The sequence below is a fragment of the Misgurnus anguillicaudatus genome, chromosome 8 (assembly GCF_027580225.2).
Source record: "Misgurnus anguillicaudatus chromosome 8, ASM2758022v2, whole genome shotgun sequence".
NCBI lineage: Eukaryota > Metazoa > Chordata > Actinopteri > Cypriniformes > Cobitidae > Misgurnus > Misgurnus anguillicaudatus.
The window spans coordinates 11,315,620-11,340,827 of NC_073344.2; the positions used below are offsets into that span (position 1 = coordinate 11,315,620).

Here is a 25,208-nt window from a genome sequence, read left to right on the forward strand (position 1 = left end):
ACCACGGACCAATCAGCAGACATGTAACGTGCAATTAAAGTGATTGACAGAAAACCTGACAAGTTACAAAACAAAATGACATTTTCAGCTCATCATGGTAGGCCCCTGAACTTCGGAGGCCCCTGGGCTTCAGCCCAGGTAAGCCGGTGCATTAAGGCGGCCTTGTTTGTAACACAGTGTTTACAATGATAATGAAATGAAAACAATGTAAATACTATTAATTAAAATTAAAACTGTTAATACAATATCAGGGTAAATAACTCACGATTATGATTTTTTTTGTCTTAATTGTCCAGCCCTTTTATTGATGCCTAATACAAGAATAGTACTAAATAGACAGAATTGTATTATTTGTGTTTAAACAAAATTTTCAAGCAGGTGTTACAACTCTGCCTGTTACAAGGAACCCCTGGGATAAGTTGTAACGTTTGCACTCCTGTCACTTTTTTGTGAAATTGTACGATAACGGTAGGTCCCACAAACAAACTTTAAGTGTTCATTTGTAGCAGAAATGTGTGTGTTAATTGTAAAAAAAAATATTAATCTAACTTAAATATTTTTTGAATGATAGAGCCAGTGTCAAAAGTGTTAGGTTGTGCCCCAATCTCCTCTACTTTTTAATAAAGATGAAATTTGTTGTGTGAGGCTCATTTTTAAAATTCACTAAAATTCTTGTCCGGGTCAAATCTGGTGTGCTTATGATCATTACAACGTAACGCATTACTGTAATTCCACTACTTTTATCAGTAACGAGTATGTAACGAAGTATTTTTTTTAAATCAAGTAATGCAATTACAATTTCTGAAATTTAAATGAGTTCGTTACTCGCGTTACTCTATTTTGTAAAAAATAACATTTACAGACAAGACATTTCTGATTTAATGTCGCAAGACTGTGGTGGGCGGCGCAATGAATCATTACACTTCATCATGGCTGACAGTTCATATAGAATGAACATGAAAAATCTAAACGGGACAACATACCTTTGTTTAAAAATTGTGCGAAAGTCATAATCCATCCGGTCTCATGTTTGTAAATTATCTTTGTCAAGCAATCCCAGTATGACCTTAACTTGCATTTGTAGTCCACAAAAGCAATAAATCTGAGAAATGTTAACATTTATCTTAAATGTTTACATCGGCCTTCATGGAAGAGAACGATCCGCGATTCTTGTTTCCAGAAAAATATTCACACTGCGCTGTACAACTGTTAAAACATGTTAAAACTCCATAGTATGTGTGAGTGCGCTTTAGTTTCAGGTTCACTCGCTTCGTATCCGACAAAACAATCCACTCGCTCTGTGTCCGTTGGACAAAACAATCCACGTACTCTGTTTTCTGATTAAATATCTTCCTTTAATCCTGAGTATCATTTAAATCCAACAAAAAACATATACTAACAATATATGACCAAAGAGCGCACTACCGCCGCAAGCTTCACAAGCTGTGTCACAATTCTATGGCCGCACCCTGATAACCAGGCGACCTAAAAAGGTGAGCACTCGGTCTTTCAAGGTGGAAGCCTCAGAAGTTCGCGAAGAGAACTGAAATGAGACGGTCTAACCTTCGGAGGACCCATAATTTGCGTCAGCTGCTGCATGCGCACACCGCAAGACGTTTCTGGCTTATTAAAATAAATATGGAATCATAAAAAAGATAATTTATTATAGAAAATATGACATGTTGCCACAATTGTCTCATAATTCTTAAAGAGACACTACATAATTTTAACACACTATATATTTTCATTGTAGACACACAGAATATTTGTCTAAATGATCTAAATGATATACATAAATAAACTAAGCTTACATATTAAGATAATTTCTAACAAAAATATTCAACTGCTGAATCTAAAGCAAAATAGGCTCCTACAGTATGTGATATATTAGAGTCTTACGTGTAAAATAACCCATCCATATCATTTTACTGTTTGACTGTTTGAGTAAATTATCATATAGTGTTCACTTATGTGAATTAGGGTTTAACTTCCGTAACAAGTGAGATGGAAGTTAGAGCGAAAATGCTAATAAGTTATTCTTGCCAAAAATAACCTTGAAAATTGATTCTGATTAAAGATATAAGCACACCAACCACCCACAACGTTCTGCTCAAGAGTGTACAGACTACACAGCATGAATTTAAGAACAAAGCTCATGGGTTTGAGTCCTGGGGAACAGACAACATTTGCAGATTTAATGCACTGCTGCCTCTTTGGATCAAAGTGTCTGCTAATTAAAAAAATGAACAGCAGTGACGTTTTATGTTGTATATGAACTATGCTTAAGAGTAAATAGTGACCAATATTACTTTAATTATTATTACTTTTGGGTTTAAACTATTATTTAAGTGATGCAATGCTAATAAAGGGGGACATATCATGAAAATTGGACTTTTCATGTTTAAGTGCTATAATTCAACGTGATCTCATGAGAATACGTATGTATACGTTTCAGTGTGGTTGTACCATACGTACATTTACTTATGTTTAAAACACACTGAAACGTATAATTTCAATGTTTTGACAGGACTAATATGTAAATTATTTACGTATTTAGAGCTTTACAGACGTACAAATTTGTGCGCAAGTTATTTCTGTTCATAAATATTAAAATTATGGGCATTGGCATTTCTTACTCATATTATGACATGTTTTCAGTCATATTTTCTGACTTATTCATTTAACACAGTTTACCCATTTACTTAATGAAATGATTATGATATTTAGAGAATTACACAATATTGAACATTTTAAAATGTTAAAACGAATAACATTTCTGTAATTATTTAAATAATTTTTTAATATTTAGTTTGTTTGCCATGACACACAAAAAAAACATGTTTTCTCCTATGCTGTCATATGCAATACGTTATTATTACTACTAAGCAATAATTACACCAAAATACCACATATTCACAAAAGATGTTACTTGTATTCAATTGAATCCATAATTTAATACTATTTTAATACTATTTAATCCACATCTTTAAAATTCATACGATTGCGAGGAACTGATCCAAATTCAGCCCTTATTTTGTTGCTTTGAAATTTTTTGTTGAATCAACTCGGATTTACAAATTATTTCAACATACTATTATTTATCTTGACAAGAGATGAGTTGTTATAAATACAGGTGAGTTGTTAGAACTTATAAAATTAAGTTGACTTTTCTCATCTATATTTTATAAGTTGTGACAACTCATCTCTGTTGACATGACTTGTAAATCTGAGTTTTACAGTGCAGCGATCTTGATCCGAGTTCCCACCAGCAACCGTAAATTGCGCATTTGTTATAATATTATAAAAATAGAAATTATATAAAAATACATTTGAATTCAAATATCGCGCCTCAAGAAGCTTCACGACAAATTGATTTACGGCAGTGATATCAAAAGCTCATTGGCTCACTGCCACGTGACACATTTGCGTAATTTCCATTTTCGGATCAACGTTTACTTGGAATAATAACTTTAATACTTCTCTTTACTTTACTTTATATACTCCAGAGAGGACCTTGGCTGCAGCACATCGTCATTTTAACTACTTATGGTACTGATTTTAATATTTTACAATAAATAAGTTGTTGTGGTTACACTTGTCTGTCCGTTATGCTTTTTGTAACAGTAACATTACATGATTTTAATCGACTCTTTTGCGCAGGACTGTAGTTGCTATATCTTTTAAATGCTATATTGTTACTATTGTTAGTAAAATGTTCCTAAACATATCTGTCCGTTAAGTTGCATAATATAAAAAGAGTACATACGTTTTTAACATTTTGTATAAAAAGGGTTTGGGTTTAGGGTAAGGTTTGGGTTTAGGGGAAGGTTTGGGGTAGGGTTAAGGTGGTAAGATATCCCTAAAATGGTTAAAGGGAAATTATACACCAATCTTTATGTAATGAAAGATAAATTTTTTAGCTGTAAAAATGTAATAATGCTACGTTTAAATTATGTAAAAACGTCTACATTGTACGTTTTAGCATCTATTTAAACATACAAAATTTTTGGGATTTTTTAAAGTTAAACCACAGCATTGCCATTTAGTACAGAGATCAGCTCATTTGCATTTTATGGGACACACCTAAAAAAGCACATTTTTGCTCACACCTACAAAGTGGCAATTTTAACATGCTATAATAAATTATCTGTAACTTCACATATGTACTCTGGGGACATCAAAGATCTATTTGACATCTTAAATAAAGTCTTGTGAAATGTCTCCTTTAAGACGAAGTTAGCATTGGTATTTAATAATGCAGTCATACTAATTAAATGGGGCACACAAACTATGCTGTCTGAAAAAAGAAAGAGGTGGAATGCTGCAGTTATGTCAGTTGTCACGGGTTGTACCTTTCATCTGTGACAGACCTTGCTCTTAAGAAATGACTGGAATGTATTACCAATCGAATGATATCCTAGACAAAAGAAACCTGACTCTGAACACAGAACATCAGATGTGTAAACAAATGGTGTATGGCATCTTCACACGTCTTCGTGGTATGTTTTCTATAACATACTGTTCCATAGTTCCAGCCCTGGAATCTGAGTTAATGAAAGAAGTATTCCGCAGAAATAGATCACTAGTAACTGTTAAAACTACCTTAAAACAATGTTATAGATTATGGCCTTTCATTGCAGTGCTCTGAAATGCTTGATTCTGATTGGCCAGTGTGATTCCAAGATAAAATGATAATGCAGCCTCATCCAGGTAAAAATTACAAATACATAATTAATAACACATAAGATTATGCAACCCTGTATTACGAAATTATGTACCTATAGGCATGTATGGACCAGCGTGACAATGTCACGCTTTGCCGCGTTTGAGCGTGAGCATGTCACGCTTTTCTGTTTGTGTCACTGTCACGTATTGGTTACTCAATTTTTTGTCCTATTTTCAAACCATTGTTGCTTCGGTTTAGGGTTAAATTTGGTGCTTGCGTTAGTATGTCACTTTAAGTATTGGTTTATAATTTTTTTTTTTAAAGATACAAGACTTGAATTATTTTATATTTTCTAAACTTTAACCAATTGTCGCCTGACATTGGGATTAGAGTTTGGTTTGGGTAGGGGTGTCATTTTATGTAAATCTAACCCTAAACCGAAGCAACAATGGTAAGAAATTAGGACAAAAAAGTTGAGTAACCAATTCGTGACAGTGACACAAACAGAAAAGAGTGACATGCTCACGCTCAAACGCGGCAAAGCATGACATTGTCACACTGGTCCGTACGTGCCTATGGGTACATCATTTCTGGATTATGCTGTTTCCCTAATGCTGTCTTGTTTGAACTTTGCATATTTGCTTAAAGCTGTTAGAAGGTTTCCAGAAGGTTTGCATTTCTTACAAATGAGCTAATAAAAAATGTCAAATCTATATTTTATTTATCTAAAATATTTATATATTTACTCATGTGGCAAGTCGCTGTGTAGTAAGTGGGATAATGTACATCTTGTACATCACGCAAAAAATAAAAAAAAACCTTCATGGTGATAAAGACCCGTCAGATTCAACTCCTGTTGGGATTTATCCTGCCAACCAAATTAAAAACTTTTAACTGTTTTTTACTATTTTAACTTTACTCATTTTATTCACTTTGCTCATTTACATGAATATAAAAATGAATGTGCATTTTATACCTACTGTTATGCGTAGCGAAGCAAAATTCCTTCACTTTGTACTGAAGTTGATCGATGAAGCTTGTAACAGATGCGCAGACTGTCTGATGTGTTATGTAACTCGTGACACACTGCAAGATATTCTGAGTGCCTGGTATGAGTGACTGAAATACAAAATGCTTTTGGCAGATTGTTATTTATTTATTTTTACGTTTCACAGCCCAACTCCTTACTGCCCATTTGCAGCTGTATGTTTTCCTTTTATTGCACGGGGACTGAGGGACCAGAGAACATTTTCGACATTATTTTCAGGCTACACATTTGTACTCATTTGTATTTCCGTACCTACTGTATTTGTTTGTGTGTGTCCTGGAAACTTGCATGAATTATTAAATCATAAAGAAAAATGTCTTCAGACCATTCAAGAATATAATCACTCCCCCTTTAAACAACATTGTAATGGACACCATGCATGTAGAGTTGCTACACATTTTCTTTTCATTGGTTGCAATAACCACTGGCGTCCTTATAGCAAATGCTTCATAAAATATATCAAGAAATAAAATAGGCCAGTTTTAGTAATTTATCTGTAGATAAGAAGCATTAAAATCTAGAAACATTGGTTCACTGAGTTAAAAGCCACAGTACCCAAACTGCAAAATGTTATTGAAAAAAATGATTCATTGAATTTATTAATTTATTTAAGCTACATTTAAACAAAAAAGATTACTAACGTAAAATGAAATAAAAAACTTTGATTAAATTGAATGAATCTTTTTTTTCAGTGCAGGATTCAGGAATAAGTTAAACTTACATTGAGAAGTTTTGTGATGGTATGCCACAATAGGAGGTTGTTCAGTTACCTGAATATTGTACATACCACTATATGAACATTGCATACGCCTTTGACGTGGGAAAGACCACAACCAATAATATGTTTTTTTAACTACTTTTAAAGTAGTGGTATTGTAAAATAGTACACCATGTGCAAGGCGGTAATTTCTGTAGAACATAAAAGTTTAAGGAGGGGACAAAATATGCATGAGTTTAAAATGACAATCAAACCTTTTCAAATGAAAGGTTAAAAAGTGCAATACACAATGGTGCAACAAATCTAATGAATTTTTTTTCCATGTGTTGCATAAGAAATTCATAGCATTGCATATATTAAGATCACCATAGCTTCCTCAGCCAATCTACAGACTTCTTTATGTGTGTGTGTGTCTTTGTGGGAGTGTCTAGTTGATGATGTAATGACACACCCCAAAACCTCAATATAAAACATATATGATGACAGGTGAGTCACATGTTTCTCTAGAACAGATAGAGATCAAATTAAAAGGAAAAGATTTTCACAGTGATCTCCAGAACTCTTCAAAATGAGCAAAAATACCAATATTAGAATCAGTCTTCCAGCAGTTTGCTTTGTCTGGCAGATTGGTATGATCATTTTATTTGGTGTGTTCATACGTTATAATGAGGAGTCCGATGCCCACTGGCATGAACACAGGAGAAAGAGAAACATTTCCAGTCATTTAGAGAATGACTTTTACTATAGATACCCGAGTAAGTATCATCACCCTTATTTACGCTGCGGTATTGTTTGTGCATCTTTAATGTTTTTATAATATATCAAACATTAAAACTCAACCTTTGTTTTTTTGTTGTGTCACATCAGGCTTTCAGGATGTGCATGTAATGATCTTTGTCGGTTTTGGGTTCCTCATGACTTTTCTGAAGCGCTATAGTTTTGGAGGAGTCGGCTTCAATTTCCTCATCGCAGCCTTTGGGATTCAGTGGGCTCTGCTGATGCAAGGATGGTTTCATTATTTTGACAATGAAGATTGGAAGATAAAAATTGGGATTGAGAAGTAATTGATCATTCCTGACCTACTTGGGTTGCACACTTGTAAAGAATAGCAATTGTTATAGTCACACAGAGCATTATGAAAGCTTTCCTGTATTTCATCAAGAGCATGGCACTACTGTAGCAATGCCTAGGTCTTGGGTTTAGTTCCCATGGAATGCACAAATTCATTTATTGTATAGCTTGGATGCAGTGCATAATGTACTATAGATGTCCAAATGCAATCTAAAGTAGATTTTGTGATAACCATCTGCGTAACATTTTTGCATAATAAATAGAACATGATGATACTACTTTTTTTCTTAAACAGCCTCATCAATGCAGACTTCTGTGTGGCCAGCTGTCTTATTGCATATGGCGCTTGTCTTGGAAAGGTCAGTCCAGTCCAGCTCATGGTCCTAACACTGTTTGGAGTAAGCTTGTTTGCAATTGAGGAGTATATTATTCTCGAGCTCCTTCATGTAAGTTTGAATCCACCGTTTTTTTTTTCAACGAGTTAAAGAAATCTTGAAATGAATCACTTTTGATTAAAATAGGTAAAAGATGCTGGTGGTTCCATGGTCATTCACACTTTTGGAGCATATTATGGTTTGACCATATCTCGGGTTCTCTATCGACCAAGTCTGTCTCAAAGCAAGCCTTTACATGGATCGCAGTACCATTCAGATGTGTTTGCAATGATTGGTGAGTAACAAATCAAGTATGCTTTCAACTGTCCTATGACGTATTAGTCACATGTTATTACACGATGTGGAATGTAAGGGACTATTCTGAATTTTTTTTCATTTCGCAGGCACTCTCTTCCTTTGGATGTACTGGCCCAGTTTCAACTCCGCCATTGCAGATCGTGGAGATGGTCAACACAGAGCGGCTATAAACACGTACCTTGCACTGGCTGCATCAGTTCTCACTACTTATGCTGTTTCAAGTCTTTCACAGAAACATGGAAAGCTTGACATGGTAAAAATGCACACGCTTTCTGTAATCATTTATTACAAACGTGCATGATGTTAGCATCTGGATTTTTTCACATTGTTCAGGAGCATATACAGAATGCCACTTTGGCCGGTGGGGTCGCAATGGGGACTGCTGCAGAGTTTATGATTACCCCATACGGCTCTCTGATAGTGGGATTCTGTTCAGGCTTGATTTCCACACTTGGATACTGGTTTCTGACTGTGAGTCTCTCCATGTTTAACAATACAGGGTCATGTCTTGAATATGCTAATATCAGCTATTATGCGTTATTTTAAAAGAACAGAAGCAGAAACTTAAATGCAACCATGCTGCATGTAAAATATTATTTTGAATTGTCAAAAGAATTAAAAGTGCTTCTGTTTAAAGAAGAATTAATTAATTATTTTATTGTTTGTCCTTACAAGCCCTTCTTGGAAAAAACTCTGAAGATCCAGGACACGTGTGGTGTACATAACCTTCATGGAATTCCGGGAATTTTAGGAGCAGTTGTTGGAGCCATCACAGCAGCTGCTGCCAGTAGTTCAGTTTATGGAGATGAGGGGTAAGTGTGTGTCAATGATACAGCAATCATAGTTAAAAAATTTAAGTAAAAAAATCAACATTACCAATTAATAGTTGCCTGCCAGCATTTTTTTTTTGTGATTTTCACAAAGTTTCACAAAATGTTTTACAGGAAAATTTTCTTCTAAAAATAGTTAAACATACAAATATATCAAATTAAAGAAAAGACCCTTGGTTTTCAAACAAACAAAGAACAAATCAAACAGGGAAAAAACAGTTTCATCTCTATATTTTTCCTCTGTTTATAAACTCTTAAAAATGGGTATTTATCTTCAAAAATATTTTTTTAGCCTGACTCTAGTAAGAATTTGAGTCTAATACCATTCCATTGGGCTATGATTGTGGGGCATTTCTCAACCGAAAAATGCCTCTGCACTCAATTGGATAGACCTACGACCAATCAGAGCAACGGAGTGTGTGACGTATGTTGAAATGGCGTCTTTTGCAGCCTGACCGAACTGCTAGTTATTTCGCTACAATGACACTAACATTGTGATTATACTATGAGTTAGCGAATGTACATCAACACCTACTATGTTTACAACAATTAATTTATATCACAACATTAAGTATTTACTAAGTCATACAGTAAGACTATCTCTTACCATTTGTACGTTCGGTGAACTTCATTCACGAAGATATCCATTACGTTGGCTTGAAAAATATCGGAGCCTAGCCTGTCCTTCCACTTCTTATTCAGCAGCCACCATTCCGGCTTCCGAAAAGAAACTGACAACGACCGCTAATTATATCCGGTTGCATCACCGTCATACTCATTTCAGTTGTTTCTTTAACTTGGTCCTTCATAAGTGCAACCAACTTTTGCAGAATCATGTAGGGAGGACGGCAAAAACATCTTTCCGATCAACAAATGCCCTAATCGCGTTTCTCTGTTCCTCTTTTAAAATCAATGCTCTGTCAATATCTTTTAGAACAGACTCAATGTCAGAATCCACACATCTGAATTCTACAGCAGCAGCCATTTTGTTGTAAATAGATTCAACACATGCGCTCTTTGGTGACGTGGTTGGTTACATTACTGTTGATCATCTGTCCATCATCATATAAATCCCGCCCTGACAATTTGATTGGTTCGATCAGCTTTGGGTCTAGCATAGTAGCTCTTCAACGGAGAAACCCCAGACCGATCTTCCCCTCCTCAAAATGTTGTGGGCGGGGCTAAGATCGGCTTGCAACCAGGCTATATTTTTTAGCAAAAAGCTGAAATAATTGCATTTTTGTGAAGGAATTTTTTTAAGAGATCCGATTCAGAATGATAATCAAAACATACATGGAGTGAAGAATTAATAAATATTTTTTGCTTCAGTTTTTAATAAATTGGGTAAATTGGCCATCTAGTGGATAATCGTGGTATTACAGATAACCATAAAAACTCATCAGGAACACTTTTTTTCATGCAAATGTTTTCTCTTAATTGATGAGATAACTGATGATGAATGAATTAAAGTAATTTTTGAAGCTGATCCAACTTTTACTTTTTACAGTTTATAACAAATATAACATATTATAATATAACAAATAAAACGTATATTTGTGATTAATTTTATGTGGTTTCTTTTTTAGGTTGCTTAATACCTTCGACTACTTAGCCATTTCTGACAGAACCGTCAATGTTCAGGGAGGTTACCAGGCTGCTGGTCTTTTTGTAGCAATAGGGTTTGGACTTGTAGGTGGCGCTTTGGTTGGTAAGTGCAAATATACCAGGTAAACTATACTGTATCATAGGTGTTTTGTGCACTATTCAATGTTTGTTTTGTACATTACATTTTTAGGGGGCATTCTAAAGCTGCCAATCTGGGGAGACCCAGCAGATGCCAACTGCTTTGATGATGATGTTTACTGGGAGGTATGCAAAATCCAAACCATTTTTTTTTTTTTTGTAAATCTAAACACCCAGCCATTAAAAAGATAATAATAAATAATTAACGTTTATGTAAATAGTTTTCATTAAAATGAAATCCAGATTAATGTGTTCGGTGTAATTAACATATTCAGCCCTAAACTAGTCCCCTGCTGCTCTGAGAAATGTTTTGGCTGAATAAATTCACTCATAAAGTCAATGATGGCCATTTATATAAGATCATCTTATTTTACTATGGATATTTAAAAGAGAATTTTAAAGGTGCGGTGAATCGAGGGCTTTCATTGTTTCATACTGTTGTCTGAGGTCTACTTATGACGTTCGCATGGTTTTTACATTCAAACATATAAAAAGCAATATTTTGTACCCTGGTTTTGAGGCTGGCTCCAGAAACGCTCTGTTTTAAATGGGCGGCACACTCGGAAGTAAAAGCCCACTGCTGTGATTGGATAACAGTTTTTCAAAGTACACTTGCTTTTAATCCTCTGTTATTACATTCAAGAACCTGGCGTTTGCTATGCTTGGTGTCAATAAAAGTTGTTCTAAAACATACAGGATGTTCATTTAAGTACAATGACCTTATATATAACAAAAGCTTAAGTCAAAATTGATATCCTAATTCACCGCTTCTTTAACAAAGGCCAGCTGTCTGCTATAACAACCTAGAAAACTATGTGATGTTCTATTTAAAATAATGGTCTTATACAACAGATGCTGAAATAAATGAGTGTGCTAGACTTCAAGTTCAGCTGCACATAAGCCATTCTTCTTCGCATGCATCATCCTTATATGCTATTGATGAATTATTTATCAAAAAAAAATTATATTTGCATTTACTCTTAGCTTCCTGATGATGACCATGACAATGTCTCCATACACCAAAACGTGAACCATGTTGCCCCCATAAGTATGCCCGCAGATCTGTAAGTATTGCTGCAAATACCCGTGCTACTATGTTTTGTGGTTCAGGGTCACAAATGCCTGTATATGTTAATAACTTAACTGAAATCTTTCTGAAAAAAGCAAAATATTTGTAGCTATTTATAAAATAAACTGTTCCTTTAGTAATAACTCTTTGAAGCAAATCCAGTAACAGTTATGACATGTTAACGGTTGTCAAAATTGCAACAATACATTATTTTTAATACAATTTCTTAAAATTTTGACCTTTCTCATGTACACAGATGAACGAAGCAATCTATAGACGGAGAATCAATGAAATCACAAGTGGAAATTTCCAGTCATGTGCTGCAGGTTATACATTGCCATAAATCCAAACCATCTTTTTAATAGCACCTGTCAAACTAGATTTTTCAATGTTGCTTCCACAAACAGAAGTCTCAGCGTCTGACTTCTTAAATTCTTTACATTCCGACATGATATAAGAGCTCATTAAAACCCCATGACATCAAGTTAATGAAGAAACCTATCAGTATTTGTAATGCCAATGACCTTTCTAGAATAATCATCTAAAACCTGTATGACTTTAATAGCACTTTATTCTAGTTTGTTAACTGTTGATGTAAATAGTTTCCATTAAAATAAAATGAAAATTAATGTGCTCAATGAAATTAACAGATTCAGCCCTAAACTAGTCTCCTGCTGCTCTGAGAAGTGTTTTGGCTGAATAAATTCACTTATAAAGTCAATGATGGCCATTTAAATTAGATCATCTCATTGTACTGTGGAAATTTTGAAGAGGTTTTTAACAAAAGCCAGCTATTGCCTGCTAGAGCAATCTGGAAAACTATGCAACAATGATGTCGTACATTTGAATAACAGGTGTTGAAATAAACACGTCATTTACTGTAGTTACATTTGTCACCCTAATTTTTTTTTTGCCTTATAGTTGTGTATATTTTTTCTTTATAGTATTCCCTTCTTGTTCTAATAATGTAAATCTGTACATACATGTTATTATATGTGCAGACACACATTATGTATCTGCACTGTTCAGTGTTTGCTTATACTTGTGCCTAAAAATGTAACACTTGTAAGTTTATATCGTATATACTGTTCGATTGTATTCTTTTTGAGTTGATCGTATGCATTGTATTTTTTCATTTGTTTACTATATATTTTATTATAATAATTTAAAATATATAAAAATATATATTAAAATGTCCCCAAAAATATTTGCTGAAATATAATTTGGAATATCTTTATAAAATATATTTTTTACAAATTTATTTTTAAAAATGTGTGTACATTTTAAAATACATTTAAATATATTTAGCCCTACATATATTAGTCTTTTGTTACAAACATAACATGTTTAAAAAGGTTAAACTTAAAAGTGTACTTTTTTGCACAAGAATATTTTTTTGTAAATGTAAAATTAGAAATGTATTTGCTTGCCCTTGAAATACATTTGGGAAAATATGTTATATTAAGGTTAATAATTTTAATATATATTTAATGAAGCTTTACTTTCTACAAAAATGTATTTAGCATATATTTAAAACATTTTTAAATATAATATTTTTCTTTTATTGTTTTTATTTTTTGCAGTTTATACAGTACAATGCCATAGATTACCAGGTGTGTATTAAATATATGATCCAAATTGTGTAATATGTGTTTTTTCTTTTTTTTTAAGCCTGATAATACATTTTTAAGACCATTTTTTTCCGATTCTTGTTGTTATTTTAGTACCCAAATATATCAGTTGTTAGTAACATACAATTTAATATTGGTCACTTACAAACTATTGTATTTTGGATTTTAATGATTTTATATAAATGATTCAACAGTGGAAAAACAACATATGACTAATTCTCTGTGTGAGGTGTTAATGCAAAGTGTCCTTTGCATTGCAGTAACTATTAGCTGAGATGCCAGTGGGCATGCTGTAGTTTCAGTCACAATGGAAAGGTCACAAGAATAAATGAAGTGATCATAGCCCCTCTAGCACGGATGCTCTTATGGATGCTGGTGCTATTGTAACAGGCACTTACAGTAAGTTTCAACAACCATAGACATCAAGTTCAACAGAGGACAGTGACATTAAATGCAACACAATTGTAGTTTTGGTGCATTCTTCATGACACTGTGTCTGCTATGTAGCCTATTATAAAAACAATGTGTGGTAATGTAAGCCATCTATTTTAATTAATGGGTAAGGCAGATGCATTTTGCACATCTAGCTGGTTGTGCAGGTATTTCCATTCACAGAAAGATATTCAGAACTACGTACAGTAACTGTGTCCTTCCCTAATAAGATCAACAGTTTTGTGCATTTTGTGCAACAGAAAGTTTTCCTTATGGAACTGTACTGTATGATAAAGACAATTTTGTGAGAATAAGGAGGTTTTCAGTAAAATGGAAATTAATATAAATAAAATACAAATAAATATGACAGAGACTATTTAACAATATCAACATCAAAGAGACACAACTTGCAGAACTTAATTTATTACCTTTCATTTTTAAGTAATCGACCAAAGTCATAGCAAGAACAACTGAATTTACACGCACACAAAAAAAAATGTAATCAAGTATGAAAACTGAATAGCCAACAGAAAGCAAAACTGAACAGAATGTACTCTGACACTGGAGAGATATCAAAATCATGTAATAGCTACATATATTTAACAACAATCTGAAGCATTACAATGAAAGTAATCATTTCAAATAATACTTGTTTTATGTGAATATGTGGAGAGACTGTGACATAAAAAATGTGCATCGAACAAGAGATCATTAAAGATACATAAGGAATATTTTTTTTCTAAAGTCTACTTCTATATAGAAACCTTAAAGGAAAACACCACTATTTTCAATATTTTACTATGTTCTTACCTCAACTTAGACTAATTAATACATACCTATCTTTTTCAATGCGTGCACTTTTAATATAACGCCTCGTGATTGTGTTAGCATTTAGCCTAGCCCCATTCATTCCTTAGGATCCAAACAGGGGTGAATTTAGAAGCCACTAAACACTTCCATGTTTTCCTTATTGAAAGAATGTTACATGAGTATGTGGCAATGTGGAACACAAAAAAAGGGAATTACAAATGAAACTAATTTCCGACTACGCCACCCGGAATATACCGGGAAATTAAACTATAAGGCACGAAGGTTCGTTGTCAAAGATGGGGCGAGAAGGACAACCCAAATATAGAAAAATATATAAATTCTTTATTTTATAGAGTAAAAAAAATCATCATCCCTCAAGAGTCACAATTTAAGCTTCACAACACATACGGAAAAAAAAGACAATAAAATTAAAGTGAGAGTTGCTGGCAGGGATTTTGTAGTTTACACCCCACACTCAATACAGCAAAGTTAGTGAAGCACTGCAAAACAGCACACCGCAATTTGTGAATTTCAATCCCCAGCCAACGCATCCCACTTCAAACAAAATACAATCAAAGCAAATAAACTTATACAAAAAGACAGACATTAATAACTAAAACATAAAACAAAAACAAAAAGCAATAATCAAGGCAATTTAATAAACCGACAAACAACCATAAGCGGCACCTGAAGGTAGTTGGGTCACGTGCTCCCAGCGACCAGAGAGAAAGGCTGCACTTTAAAAGCAGTGGATAAAAGTCAATTCAGACCTTCATGATCACAGTCCCGCAATCAAATGGCGTGGTCAAGGCCGTCAGCACCCAGTCGATGCCGTCAGCACCCCACCTCAGTCCTATAGCAGCCTAAAGGAGGGCAATATCATTGTCGCGGATTCGTGAGCGTCCAACTACCAAGTTGAGCAGATGAGACCCAGGCAAGGCAGCAGTGCAGTCATCTTCAGATTAACACTCGTCCCATTTAATGTGGTTACGGACACCGTGAAGGCGTAGGCTACATGTCACCAATTAATTCCCAAAGGTTATGAACATCACATACTCGGTGATGAGACACCCGATGGAACGAGTATTATCCATTCATTCATAAAATCCGCGTCCGCCAAGAGGGCGGTACCACTGGATGACGCATCTCGCTCCGAAACCTCTCAGGGCTTTTATACCCTCTGAATCAACATCCAGTTGGTCTGGTTTTACCACACGTTAACCAATGACTAAACGTCATCCTGCTACAAGTAGTTACATGAGTACAGTAAGTATGGTGGCACAAAACTTTTGTTTGGATCCTAAGGAATGAATGGGGCTAGGCTAAATGCTAACACATTCACAACGTGCTGTACAAAGATTAAAAGAGGATACATTGAGAAAAGATAGGTATATATTAATTTATCTAAGTTGAGGTAAGAACATAGTAAAATATTGAAAAACGGTGGTGTTTGCCTTTAAAATTCCACAAAAATAAGTAAGGATTAATTGACAACGGGTGCAAATAATTCAGAGGACCGAAGTCATTTATTCCACTTATACCACGGTTAGACCTTGCTAAGACATTGCTTTGGTGGTTATTTTAAGACATTAGACAGGTCAAATGTGCGTGTATCAAAACATAATGCATACCTGTGGAACATTTCTCAACCAATCAGAATAAAGCATTCAACAGCCCTATGGAATAATCAAATAATAACAAATTACATCAGTTATGGTCACTGCTAGCGTTTGTTAAACACAAAAGAAGATATTTTGATGGGAAGCACACAGTAGATTGTAAGGCTACCTATTAACTTCCATAGTACCATATTTTCCGGACTATAAGTCGCTCCGGAGTATAAGTCGCATCAATTAAAAATGCGTCATAAAGTCGAAAAAAACATATATAAGTCGCAATGGACTACACGTCACATTTATTTAGAAAAGTATTTTACAAAATCCAAATTGAAGAACATACATTTAATCTGGAAAGGCAAGTTATTCAACTAAACAATAGCACACAGAACAGCAGGCCGAATAGGTGTCCATACGTTAACGTAACATTATCAGTTATTTACACGATACACAATAGCATACAGAACATACCTGGAAGGCTGAATAGCCTAAATGAGCTGAACAAGCCAATGCACATCAAGTTTGCAGGCTCGTCCTTCCACATGACTGAATCCATTGAATTACATAAATACAGGAGCAGCATATAGCGGACTCTCGCGGCTCTAGACGGTAATGTTGACTCTTGGTTCATATATGTAAAATTTAATTCATACTGAGTTACAATTCGCTCCCGACTAGAAGTCGCAGGACCAGCCAATCTATGAAAAAAAAGTGTGACTTATAGTAGAAAAAAAACTAAATACGGTAGAAAAAAAACAAACGCTATGGAAGTCAATAGGTAGTCTACCATCTACTGTGTACTTAACATCACTTAAAGGATTAGTCCATATCCACATAATTTACTCACCACCATGTCATCCAAAATGTTGATGTCTTTCTTTCAGTCGAGAAGATTTATATTTTTTGAGGAAAACACTCCAGGATTTTTCTCATTTTAATGGACTTTAATGGACCCCAACACATAACAGTTTTAATGCAGTTTAAAATTGCAGTTTCAACGCAGTTTCAAAAGACTCTGAACGATCCCAAACGAGGAATAAGGGTCTTATCTAGCTAAACGCTTGTCATTTTTGACAACAAAAATAAAAAATATGCACTTTTAAACCACATCTTCTCGTCTATCTCCGGTCATGTGATGCGTAATACCATGGAAAGATCACATGTTACATATATGAAACAAATTATTATCATTCCACATACGACAATGTCAGAACGCTTTCTCTTTCTACACACTTGTAAACACTGGGGCGTAGTTTCGCATTCGTCATTTGTGACCTCTTGATGTGATGACGTATTGCGTGAGGTCGCGCTGGCGCATCACAGAACCGGAGATAGACGAGAAGTTGTGCTTTAAAAGTGTATATTTTTATTTTTCTTGTAAAATATGACAATCGTTTCGCTAGATAAGACCCTTATGCCTCGTTTGGGATCATTTAGAGTCCTTTGAAACTCCGTTGAAACTGCAGTTTTAAACTGCATTAAACCTGTGTTGGGGTCCATTAAAATGAGAAAGATACTGGAATGTTTTCCTCAAAAAACATAATTTCTTCTCGACTGAACAAAGAAAGACATCAACATTTTGGATGACATGGTGGTGAGTAAATTAAGAAAATGTACTAATCCTTTAACAAAATATCTTCTTTAGGGTTCAGACGAATAAAAAAACTCACACAGGTTTAGAACAACATAAGGGTGAGTAAATAAATCCAGATTTTTTTTTTTTTTTTTTGGGTCCAGTATCCCTTTAAAGCCTTACAGTCATATAGTAAATATTTTTTCTATGAGACAACTCCGAGTCCATAACATAGCTGCTGATATTTATTGTTTGCAAAACTACTTACAGATGATCCGTCTTTTGTTCTCGCCATGCACATACTAGTCTCAATGAGACCTGACTGTGGTCCCTGCATGGCTTTGTAACAGTTGAGAGAGAAAGTGGATTACATGAACAAAAGTCAACACGGATGGTTGAGAAAAATATCCTGTAGCCCACGGCTTTGTTTATTTTACTGTATCAGTTGAACCACAACGAACCAGTGTCACTAAAATATGCAATACGATCAACCAAAGGCCCAAAACAGAAAGCACAGTGGTTGAGGCATAAGCCATTAATAAGACTGTGCATGGGCTGAAAGTAGCAACAAAAGGAGTTATATAGTTACTCCCTTGATGGTAAGACAAAATCCCATGCACCTGTGTTTCAGGTTAGCCTTGTAATGTTTAAGAGGTCTTTTGGTAACTGTGAGTGAAAGACTCTGGTCTCAAAGCATTGGACCAGGGGACGACTGCAACCCAGCTGTGTTAATAAATGAGGAACATCCATCTGAACCTCTTTCTACTGGCAAAGGAGAACAGATAGAGAGAGAGCTCCACCCTGTGGTGAGATTTTAGCATGCATGCTATGTTATGCTCTTCACCTTAATGAAGAGCAAGATGAGTGTAAGTACATGATACATTTCGGTTATCTGCTGAATTAAGGTACTGTCGCTTACTGCTGTCTCATTTTATAATAAATGTAAAGAGTGCATTTGCATATATTATTTTTATTTATTTTTTACTTTTTTGTCTTTATACTGTGCATAACATTTATTTTATAAAAAACGGTTTGCATAACTGTATGTTTAGGCAAGAAATCTACATAATTCAGCCTGATCTTACAAGAATCTATACATATTACCTCACGAGCGAAAGCAAATCATACAAAAATGTATAAATATGTGGTCATGCAAATTAATACGAAGCCACCTCAGGAGATTGCTTTGTATATTCATATTGCATGAGAAAGTATCATGTGAGCATGACTTCTCAGTAGGAATAAACAGAAAAATATTTACATCAAATTAACAGCCTATAGATGTATAATTTACTTCTCATTTACATTTTTATAATTTAATTTGAATATATGTTTTTTATCAAATGCCTGTTTATGATCTTGGGAATGATGTGAAAGAGGACATCAAGCGGTTAACATCAAAATAAATAAAATCTCGGAAATACCGGAGTTTATTTTTCCCTATTAGAACAATGTCTGTCCTTAACTAACCCTATACAAGGAAACACACAGATAAACATGCTTTACTTTTGTAAGGAAGTTGTTTTTAAACCAAACTTGTGGGAAGCCAGCTGCATCGCCTGCATGCGCATGCGAAGACCCAGGGGATTCCCGCCTATCAGGTCGATCAGATGATGATGATGGCATTGTGGCGACTGAGCGTGGAATCCAAACTTTCTCATCGAAACCCAAATCTTTTTTGTATGTTAATGAGTGAGGAGGTGGATGTAAATGAGATGATTTAGATATGGAGCTCCCAATCCAGCTCCTGTCATAACAAAAGTTAATTAAGAAAATAATCATTCTATTCGGCACACTCATTCAGCTCTCGCGCCACATTCCCTAAAGACAAGGAAAAAAATCCACTTTCTGTTTTTCTTACAAATGAGCATCCTACATTAGCCATTCGGTATGCTGTGAGTTTAGTGTTGGATATTCAAATCAGGATTGCCTGTGGAAAAACTTAACTCAATTACTTTAGGGAGCCCCAATTGCCTATGCTAATATGGGGAGCTATACGTGATGTTTACCTTCACCGCCAACCCTCAAGTGATTCTTAATAACTAACTGTCTATTAAAGGCATCTTCAACATTTACATTTGAACAGTCATATCTCCAAGCTTGTTTGTTTTCTCTGAGTTTTGCATAGAAATGCTTTAACTGTGAGTCAATCTACCTGGCATTTTAGCATCACATTAAAGGGGCCATGGCACAAGACTTTTTTAAGATGTCAAATAAATCTTTGGTGTCCCCAGAGCACATATGTGAAGTTTTAGCTCAAAATACCATATAAATAATTTATTATAGCATGTTAAAATTGCCACTTTGTAGGTGTGTGCAAAAATGTGCCGTTTTGGGTGTGTCCTTTAAAATGCAAATGAGCTGATGAAATTCAAACACTGATCACAATGATGGTGGTTTGTTGCCATTAAAACTCAATTGTGCTTTTCTCTGCACTAAATTGCAGTGCTGTGGTTGGATAGTGCATATTAATGGGTGCTATAATTATAATAAGAGCTCCGTAGACATCACAAGGAGAGCCAAATTTTAACGACCTATTTTTTCATGTGCTTGTAAAGAATGGTTTACCAAAACTAAGTTACTGGGTTGATCTTTTTCACATTTTCTAGGTTGATAGAAGCACTGGGGACCACTTAACTCTTTCCCCGCCATTGACGAGATATCTCGTCAATCAAGAGAAAACGCTTCCCCGCCAATGACGAGTATTTCCGTCTTTCCGCAATACCGCTATTATCCACTAGGTGCCCTTCCGCAACTTTTTAAACACGAAAGTATTGCCCTCTGGCAAGCTGCTGCATGTCCGTGTCTGTTTTAAAGATCACTCTGAATGGGATCTCTATGAGAAGTCCGTCACAAAAATGGAATTATCTCTGCTTTTTCCTCAAAATGTGGTGTTTTGCAGAAACCTACCCATATTCAAAAGCTGATTACAAAAGAACTACTCAAGGTAGGATGAAACGTTTTTTTTTTTTTTTGAAAGGAGAGGGTATGTTGTTTGATTTGGTGTATTGTATGTTTATATATTTGAAGAAGAACATTTTCTGGAAGGCATTAAACTTTGGTGAAAATCATGAAAAACGCTGGCCCTGGCTGGCAATTTTTTTTAAAAAATGCTGGCGGTGAAAGAGTCATACAAAGAAAGACGATAGTAATATTAAATATTTGCTTCTCATTACTACAAATGGTAAAGTAAGTTATTTGGATATTCAAATTGGATATTTGGGCACCAATTACTACTCTGATAGATTAATACTTGGCAGTGATCAGCTCTGACAGATTTTTGCTCAGAATTCCCAGCTGAGCTTCACAAGTAAATCCCACCTGCATTGGTCTTTTACAACACCTGTTCACTTCTTTTCCATGCGAGCTATGCAGGTTTTTTGCAGCTGATTAACAAATCACATCAGGTGCATAAATGGAGTGGACAGGATGCCCATTACTCTTGTTATCATTCATTCCCATGGCCCACCCCCAAACCTGCCTTCTCAGATAGAAACGCTCTTCCAGTGTAAGAGATAAATTGATAAGAAGTTTATTATGATAAGACTTGAATATTCTCACATTATTTATATATCATTTTAAAAAGAAACCGTATAAAGATATATGATAAATAAATGAGTCACCTGTGGTTTACAGTAGCATCTGCCAATATGTTTGTGCAGTCTTCTGTGTGGGATTTTGAGAATTGCTTTAGAGAATTTTGAGCAGGGTGGTGAAGTACTCAGTGTTAAATATGTTTACCCATAACTCTAGGGAATCTCTTGAGATCCTTGGGATATCTGAGGAGTGTTTCAGGAAGTTCAGTGAGAAATATTTTATTTCAAAATTTAACATACATCTTTGTCCTAAAGTCTATGATGCTATAAGTCCTCTGATATTTTATAAGACATTGCAGCTTTCCCCAAATCTGTTGTGGATAAAATACATCACAAATGTTTGATTGTAAGTTTTATGCTAAAAATATTCTCAAAACCTATAATGCATTAAAATAAAAATCATATATTGCAACAAATAACCAAATGTCTTTGCAGGCTAGGCATAGTCACTGTTCTGCATGCAGGCGTCTTGATTTAAAGGGTCCTTGCCACGTTCACATTCTTTTCTCCCTCTAAACTTCAAAAGGGGCGAAGCGTGCCAGATGTCACTAATCCGAGGTGTACGCTACGTGAATATTTTTATACTGGAGAGTGCCGTTCTCTGCAGGGATGAAAAAATGTAAGTAGAAATAAAAAAGAGAGTAAAAAACAGTAGTGCGTACCAGACGACTGATAGAATTATTTTTTGTGGGGGGGACGCTCAAACTGATTTTGCCAAGTAAGAGATGTCCTCAGGGCAACTTATTGTGTTGACCCAAGGGCAACATTTTTCAAAATAAAACCTAAAACCCACCCCAAACCCTAACCATAACCAAACCCAAAAGTCAGAGGGCTATGATAAGTGAAAAACAATGGTCTACAAACAGTTAATCCCTGTTTTAAGCTTAAACTTAAAACAAACTGTAAACTTATTTCTGAAATCTGATTGGTTGATTAAAATGTTGTCCCAGGGTCAACATAATGTTGCCCTGAGGACATCAACCACTTGGCAAAATCAGGAGAGCCTAAAAATAAGTTTGTCCGGACAGAATGTAGTTGTTAGCCATTTGACATGTGATGTAACCATGTGTCATCACTGCATAATTAAAATGAAAAATTATCATAGAGAATTTGAATTTATTGTGTGTTTACAGCAGTAGTAAGGAACCAGACCAAATGAAAAACACTGTAGTGTAATTTATTATAGTCAACTCTAGTAAAAAGTTTTTGAACTGTTCCATAAATATTAATGTCTACTACAGTATTTTCTACAGTTAACCAATTCACTATATAGGGGAGAGCGGAGCACAACGCTTTTTGGTTTTGGCTCAATCATTAAAAAATGTTTGATTCATTATATTTTTACACAAGCAACACACACATCTCTGCTACAAATGAACATTTGAAGTTTGTTTCTATTACTAAGAATTACCATTCCTTATTACACCAAACATGGCAGAAGTGCAAACGTAACCGTAGGTGGGTTAATTGTAACAGGCAGGGGGTAAGTTGTAACATTTGCTAAAAGTTAAGTTGGGGGCAAATATTTAAATACTATTTTGTTTATATTGAAGTGGATATTGTTTATATATCTGTCTAAAACAGACATGTACCTACACTATTTATCCCTCATCTAACCATAGTTGAATTATAACTGAATACAAATGTCTAAATATGTGAGAAAAAGCAGAACAATTATGACAAAAAATACATTTTTATATGTGACCCAGCCTTAAAATCAATTTCTGAGATAATGAAAATCAAAGTCTGATTTTAGCCATTAATTTCATTATGATTTTAATCTTTGACCTGACCTTATTCAATCAATATTAAAGATATGAACAAAAATACACTTTGACACAATTTTTGATAAGACAGGCACATTTATTTTGTTGCCATGCAGCAATAATTTGTGTGTAGCCTATTTAAAACAACAGCAAGAATTACCCTAACGTTAGCTGTTTTCATATAGTTAGTGCTGGGGGGTTAGTTGTAACATACCGTTACAACTAACCCGGCTGGGTGAAAATATTTTCAAGCCAACCAAAAAAGTTGCTAAAAGCTGCAGACATATTTCAAAACGATGCTATGTTTCAGTCAACAAGACACTGATTAATAGGACATGGCATTGGATTTGGTATCTTACACACCCAACTAAGAAACCGAAAAAAAACATATGATGAAAAAATTTACTACATGGCACCAAAACACTCTTTCATCAATAACTCTCTGGAAAAACATTATACCTTTCCATAATTTTGTAGGAGATCGTCTTTTGGCAGCGTGAAAACAACACCGGAAAAACAAATCGCTCAACCCTGTGCAACAATGTAAAAGGTCTATGTTATAACTAACCCTGCATTCGTTTTTGCCCCGCGCACCCCTACTACTGAAAACGTATACATACATTAATAAAGAAATTGCTATAAAATATAACAGTAAACTAAAATTTCCTACATTATATTATAGTAAATTCTAAAGTGCACTCACATGAGGTCAATCATGTAAAAACAATATCAGTACGCGATCAACAAAGTAGGATGGTCCAGAGGATTCAAAGCTATGCCTTGTGCCCGAGCCAATCGAAGAACAGCCTCAGGTCACCTGCCAGCCAAAAGTTTGTGTACCTACATAGACACTCATTTGGCTACCTTAAATTAACCAAATAAAATTGTGAATAATATTTTATTATAAATGCTAATCAGGCATGAAAATTTTAAGTTGAAAAATGTTTTTACCATTAAAGTATTTTTTTTTTAAGTTAATCCAACTTTTCAATTTTTACAGTGTGGTTTGAACACATCTTACCTTCTCATATCAAAACTCCATACATAAAATGAATTTTCTTTCCAGTTCCTTGTCATCCTTGCTTTTTTCAGTTTCTTGTGACAGTATACAGTCTGTATTCGATATGTATTAGTAGTCTGTATTATGTATGTGATCTACATCCTGACACATTTTAGTTCTAGTTTTGGTTCTTGCCCCTTATGTTAGAATCTAAACTCATGCTCTGTGTCTTTTGTGCTCAGTGTTTATCCTTATATGTTGGAAAACATACCTTATGACCTTCGTTTGACATGTGCTTTTCTGTCTTGTCCTCTCTGTTGGAAGCACATGGCCCATGTTTGTTTTCTATGCACTGTATGCTCTCCTGTCACGAGTCTTGACAGCGCCCCTTTGTTTCCTCATTAATTATCCTATTATTAGTTCATGCCCTTTACCTGTTTTCCCTCGGTACACTTCTCAGTTCTTATCCTATTTAATGCCCTTGTGTTTGCTGTTCGGTGCTGGTTTATTGTGTAATGCTGTCTTGTGGTCTCCCTGTCTAGTCTACTAAAGAGAAGGGATTTATTTTGTCCTAAGTGTCTTTGTTAATGCTGGTTTTGCCCTCTTGAAGGACTTTTTGTTTTAGGCATTTTTTACGTGTGGATGCTGGGCCCCTTTTGTCCCTGTCCTGTACTTTTGCCCTTTCAAATATTTTGTTGCTGTTGTTGAAGAGCTGGGTGCATCTGGGTTTTGTCAGCAATCCTTAAAATTCCAAAAGAGGGCCAGAATCAACACATCATTCCGGTCCTCTTTAAACTTGCCTGAAAATTTGGACCTGCATAGTGGATTTTAACACCATCTAAGCTCTGTATCTATTATTTTTCTGCTTGCCTAACAAATGTTTACAGCAATGTGTATGGTTTCAAATAATGAGCCTCTGTCTGACCTTTGAAAATAATTTCAATTCC

General features: G+C 34.9%; 1 protein-coding gene across 1 annotated transcript; it reads left to right on the plus strand.

The window, feature by feature from the left end:
• The first annotated feature begins 6,917 nt into the window (after positions 1-6,917).
• On the plus strand, positions 6,918-13,207 carry rhcgl1 (Rh family, C glycoprotein, like 1). The gene is made up of 11 exons (XM_055214254.2): positions 6,918-7,187; positions 7,300-7,492; positions 7,799-7,949; positions 8,025-8,172; positions 8,282-8,448; positions 8,529-8,666; positions 8,871-9,007; positions 10,612-10,733; positions 10,821-10,894; positions 11,753-11,832; positions 12,094-13,207. Exons 1-11 carry the CDS (start codon positions 7,001-7,003, stop codon positions 12,095-12,097), a joined length of 1,401 nt encoding a protein of 466 aa, XP_055070229.2. The 5' UTR covers positions 6,918-7,000; the 3' UTR covers positions 12,098-13,207.
• The last annotated feature ends 12,001 nt before the right edge of the window (positions 13,208-25,208 follow it).

Bases quoted from the DNA above. Each gene is read 5' to 3' on its own strand.
- rhcgl1 (XM_055214254.2), top strand. From the start codon at position 7,001: ATGAGCAAAAATACCAATATTAGAATCAGTCTTCCAGCAGTTTGCTTT. The intron at 9,008-10,611 runs GTAAGTGTGTGT...TTTCTTTTTTAG, and splicing joins TCAGTTTATGGAGATGAGGG to GTTGCTTAATACCTTCGACT. The intron at 10,895-11,752 runs GTATGCAAAATC...ATTTACTCTTAG, and splicing joins ATGATGATGTTTACTGGGAG to CTTCCTGATGATGACCATGA.